The sequence below is a fragment of the Pterocles gutturalis genome, unplaced genomic scaffold (genome assembly GCF_000699245.1).
Source record: "Pterocles gutturalis isolate BGI_N339 unplaced genomic scaffold, ASM69924v1 scaffold41492, whole genome shotgun sequence".
NCBI classification, from domain to species: domain Eukaryota; kingdom Metazoa; phylum Chordata; class Aves; order Pterocliformes; family Pteroclidae; genus Pterocles; species Pterocles gutturalis.
Window position 1 is genome coordinate 12,913 of NW_010111671.1, and position 5,176 is coordinate 18,088.

The 5,176-nt window shown below is 56.6% G+C and overlaps 1 protein-coding gene across 1 annotated transcript in view; it reads left to right on the plus strand.

Annotated features, from left to right (window-relative positions):
* The window catches only part of L3MBTL1 (l(3)mbt-like 1 (Drosophila)), a gene marked incomplete at its 5' end in the record, with an annotated part of 13,439 nt that extends 12,450 nt beyond the window's left edge, over window positions 1–989 (plus strand). The window contains one exon of the mRNA XM_010073800.1: window positions 855–989. Coding sequence (XP_010072102.1) covers window positions 855–989 — 135 coding nt within the window. The remainder of the gene's footprint in view (window positions 1–854) is intronic.
* Window positions 990–5,176: the final 4,187 nt, after the last annotated feature.

Here is a 5,176-nt window from a genome sequence, read left to right on the forward strand (position 1 = left end):
TGAGAGCAGGTCCAGCATCCGGCTGTGATCCCACCCTGCAGCCCTGGGGGCAGAACCCCGCTGTATTTGAGCGTGCAGCTGCCTGCCTGGGCAGATATGGTGGCAGGAGGGCAGATGCTGACCCCAGGGAGCTGTGCTGCCCTGTTCTCCTGGCGTGGGTGAGGGAGGGCCTCTCTGAGGAGGCTGGGATGGGGGAGCAGGAGGAGGGTGGTGCTGAAGCCTTAACAGCTTAACAACCTCACCCATGCATCCTTCCCCGCCTGCATCCTCTCACTGGCACAGCGGTTTGGTGGCATTGCTGTCTGCCAGACACGTTCATCGGTTTTACCCCTCTGTGGACAGACGGGCCGAGCGGCTGCTTTCCAGCATGCACAGTAACCCCAGGCTGATCCTGGGCACACGGGGTGCAGCAAGTGTCCCAGCCATTGAGTAAATGGCCCCTGTGCTTTAAGGGTGCTCAGGCATGCAAAGCTGAGCTGGGAGCCGCCTCCACACGTGCTGGGACCCAGAGCAGGGAATGGACGGGTGTCTGTCCAGAGCAGGCTGCCTGCCGGTTGCGTGCTGTGCCCGTTGCTGCCCGCTGCCCAGGCCGGCTGCAGCGCGAGCTCCTGGGGCGGCTCCTGGAAGGGCCTTTCCCCCTCTGTGCCCTGTTCCTGGGCGTGCAGGCTCCCAGCTCTGGCTTACCTGGGGCAGCATGGAGTGCTGTGGGCGGCCCCTGCCCAACTCCCTGGGATCATCTGTGGCACCTGGCTGAGGGTGAGTGCACGCCTCCAGGTTGTGTCTGTGCTGGCTGTCCCTAAGAAGTCACAGCCTGGGCTTTCAGTGAGTGCCTTTGTCCCTGCTCTCCTCTCCAGATGATTGATGGCGAGGCATTCCTCTTGCTGACGCAGGCTGATATCGTCAAGATTATGAGCGTCAAGCTGGGCCCGGCACTCAAGATCTACAATGCCATCCTCATGTTCAAGAATGCTGATGACACCTTAAAGTGACTTTTCTTGGCCCAACTGGGACCCTCCCTCAGCACCGGTGCTGCCAAACTGTCTGGTCAGGATAGAGATTTCCCCCGACCGACCGCAGCTTGTCATGTCCTGCTCATGTCCTCTCGGATGCTGCATCTCCACTCTCCCACCAGCCCATCTCCCATCCTCTCCCCTCCGCTCCACACTGCCCTTCTCCTCCAGCACTGGGCACAGGCTGAGGGGGGGTCTGCAGGGACGGAGGGTGGACATGGGACTTAGCGTGGCAGCTGCCCCCTGTCCTGCTGTGCCTGCGCCAGTTCAGGGGGGTGTGCTGGTGGCCAGGGGAGCTGAACTGGGGGCTGACACCACTACTCGAGTCACCCAGATAAGGGAAGGGACTGACTGCCCACCTGTGTGCTTGCACCCATTTAAAGGCTGGTCTTGGCTTTGCTCAGCAGCTGAGAGATCCATTTATTTATTTATTTATTTCCCTCCTCAATGTGTTCCTCTGGGAGTGCTTGTGCTCACATCATTTCCAAGGGATGCTCTCAAGGAGCTTCTGCTCACTTTGCCTTTCTGTCAGCATTCTTTTGACTTTCCTTTTCAAGGCCAGATGACGACTTTGCATTGTCCCTTCACCACACTGGGAACCAGTGGCCCAGCTCTTGCCCCTTCCCGGGAGCGATGTGTCCTGCCTGCAGCTCTGCCCACACCCAGCATCTGTGCTTTATTCTTCTTCACCATCATGCCGCAGCCCTGGGGTCTCACGAGGCCGGGGCTGAGTGGGTGCAGAACAAGCTCTGCTTCCTCTTGCACTTCGAGCTGCCTTGGCCAGCAGGTCTCTGGGAGAAGGGATGCTTGGTTAACTTGTTCTCCTTGCGGCAGTTAACAAATCCTCTGCAAAGGAGAGTGGGGCCCTCTTTGGTCCACGTATGAGGAGCAAGGCCCTTTCTCCAGCAGAGACAGCTGCCAAGGGCAAGAAGCATCCCTTCCTCTGTAGGCAGATCCACGGCTCGGTGCTCCCGAGTTGGCTGACTCGGTCCTGCCAAGCTGCCTTCTCCCCCATTTTTGCCCTCGCGAGGCCCCCAGTTTTTGCTGTCTGAGAAGCAGGATCTTCTGCTGTCCCTGGATTCCTTACCTGCAGAGCTAAAAGAAACTGAGCAGTTTACTGTTTGGGTTTTTTGTTTTTTTTTTTTCCTGTCCTTTTAGGAACACAGCACCTTTTCAACAAGGGTGCGGGCACTTTGGGAGTCCCCATGTGACACTGTCCCTTATAATGGAGGAGAGGCCGGGTAGGCTGGGACTCCAGAGCCTGCAAAGCCAACATGCTTGGGGGTCCTGGCAGAGTCCCAGGCAGGTTCTGATCGTCCCTGTGTCCCCTGGCAGCACCCGTGCTGCTCTCGCCGTGGTCCCTCACGTGCAGCCTGCTGTGGGTGCTGTTGGAACAGCGGGGTGGCCGCGTGGGGCTGGGGGCAGCCACCTGCCCCCAGGGCTCTCCATAGTTTACAGTGATGGGATCTGAGTGACACGTCCACTTCCTTTCTCATTCCCAAGAATGACATATCAGTAGCAAAACAATTTTCCCCCCTTTCCCAGCACCCAAAGACAGGGATGAAGGGATCTTAGCAAGTGCACCAGCAATGTGTTGTGGAGCAGCGCTGCCTTGGGAGCCGCTGTCACACCCGGGTCAATCTGTTCTAGGCTTCCCATGGAAATGTAGCATTTTGACTCTTTGTTGTTGAATATTTGGGGTCACAGTTGACCTGCTCTTGAAATGTTTGCTGCTTCGTCTTCACGCAGGACTTGCAACTAGTCCGTGTATTTGTTTTGTCAGTGCTTGGGTTTGATTTAGGCAGCTCTCCTTCTCCTTTCCTTTTTTTATTCCATCTCTTCAAGCACTGCAGTGTGGCCAGCTGTGGAGAGTGGGGGACTGGGAAGGAACAGCCATGTCCCTGGGTTCCACAGTCGCTCCCCAAGTCACCTTTGATCCCCAGGAAATGGTCCTGAAGTTGGTCCCTTCAGTTGATGGGGAGTCTCCTTCTGGGCCACTGTGTGCTGGGAGAGAGGAAGAGGAGCCCTGGGACCTTCAGCTGTGAGACTGCGAACACTGCTGAGACCTCTCCAGGGGTGATGTGGAACAGAACGGCTCCCTCGCCCAGGACACAATTATTGAGCTGACAAGGAAATACCTTGTGAAAGCATCCTGTTCTCATCTGCTCCATTCCCTCATGCCAAGCCATTCCTCCTGTCGGGGAAGGGACTAAATACTGTCCCCGGGTGCTGGGAGAGGAGTTGCTACCCCAGTGTCAGATCTGAAACGGAGAGCCTCGTCTCTGTCACAGGGCTGCCCTGGAGAGCAGCGGTGGTGGTGAGCTCAGAAGATCCCTGCTGAAGGTGAGGAAGAGCCATGAGCCAAGCCACAGCTGGCCCACCAGACCAGGTACAACCAACACCATCAGCTCTTGCTCTGCTCTTGGGTGCAATCAAGCCATGGGCACCACAGAACAGATGGAGGGGCATGCTCCAGCCTGTGCCAGCCGCAGCAGCAGGAGGCTGTGCCCATGGGCAGCACCATGCCTGGGCTCTCCTGACCTCCCCCTGGACGGGACGGCCAAGGAGCTGCCCCTTGGCTGCGGGTCTGGCTGCACAGCTGGAGCCCGGCTCTCCGCTGGACCTGAGCTCTGTGCAGGGAGCAGCTGCCACGAAAAGCAGCCCATGGGAAGGGTGATGTGAGACACGAGGGTCTCTGTCACAGACACTGACCTGCTGTCGTCAGCATCAGTTATCAGCCTCTCGGGCTGCCCCAGTCGTTTGGGTACAACGCTTCTGGATTCATCTGGGTGAGAGAGTTGCAAGGTTTGCAGGTGGTCAAGGGCTATTTACTGTTAAAACTTAGAACCTTCTTCTTGTTTCCTTTAAAACCAAACCAAACCCAAAGCATTGTGTGTGTGTACGTGTGGATGGGTGTTTGTGGAAATACCACGCTGCCGTTTCCCCTGCCATGGGTGTGTCGCTGTTTCAGTGTGGTGGTCTCTGTGGCTGTGGAGGCAGCAGGCTCTGGTCCCAGGGTCTTGGGCGATGTGTCCTCCATGAGCAGAAGTTGTGTCTGGTCCCAGCAGGGAAGCCAGGAGTAGGCCTTGGCAGGTCCTCCATCTCCACTGAGCATTGTTTGGAGTCTCCCCTCAAGGAGCAGCAAGGGCAGCTGTGACCAAGGCAGAAGCACCGAAGTTTTTCATACTTCCTCTGTCGCCCAACCAGGGATGTGCAGGGCTGTGTCACTAAGAAGCCAGAGAGGACAATGGGGCTGAGTCTGGCCCAAGAGGTTCCTCTTGGGTCTTTCTGAGAGATGTGACTGCAGCCAAAATTTCTAAGTCAATGAAGACTTTTTCAAGTCATTCCTGCCCCAGCTTCTGCAAGTGGTGCTGGAGCCGTGGTCGATGTCCCACCACGTGCTCCAGCCTCGGGCACAGGGTGTCTTCTGGGGTGGCTGGTCTGCAGGTGACTCGGGGTGCACGGGAGCAGTTGGAGCCTCTTGGGAAGGTGCTTCTCCTTCCTTGGGCAGCATTGTGACCATGCAAGGCCAAGGTCTCCATGTCCGTGAGAGCAGCCAGCCTGAAGCTCAGCGAGATGGACAGCCATGCCCACCTCGCCAGAGCACAGCTCCCTGCTTCTGCCTTCCTCCTGTGATTTCCATGTCTATCGCAAGCACTTTTAGAAAAGAAAGAACTCCTCCAGGTTGTCTAGGAGGTTTGAGGGCTTAGGGCAGCTGCCGCCTGCTGAGGCAAATCTGGGGATGTGAAAGCAATGGAGGGCGTTGGAGAAGAGGAGGGAACCATGAGAGGGATGTGACTTGGCTGCTTCTGCTCCTCTGTTCCTCACTCCTCAGCCTCCCGGAGGGGACCCCTCGGTGCAGAGGAGAGGGGAAGAACTGAGGGCTGCAGCCGAGCTCCCTTCCTCCAACCCCCCCCTTCCCCCTGGGGCCTGGGGCTCACTTGTCCTTGGAGGGAGTGAAGGAGGGGTGGATTTTGGAAGGAGCGTGATTATGATAACAAAAGCTTTTTTGCACTTTCATTCATTTTGCACTCGTTTGTAATTTTTTTTATATTCGCACCTCCTCTTTGTGTTTTCATAACAAAATGACTTTTGTTGTAGCCAGTGAAGCTATTCTGGAGCTTTGTGTCCTGAGTATACAGAGGTTTAAAGGTCCTATATATATA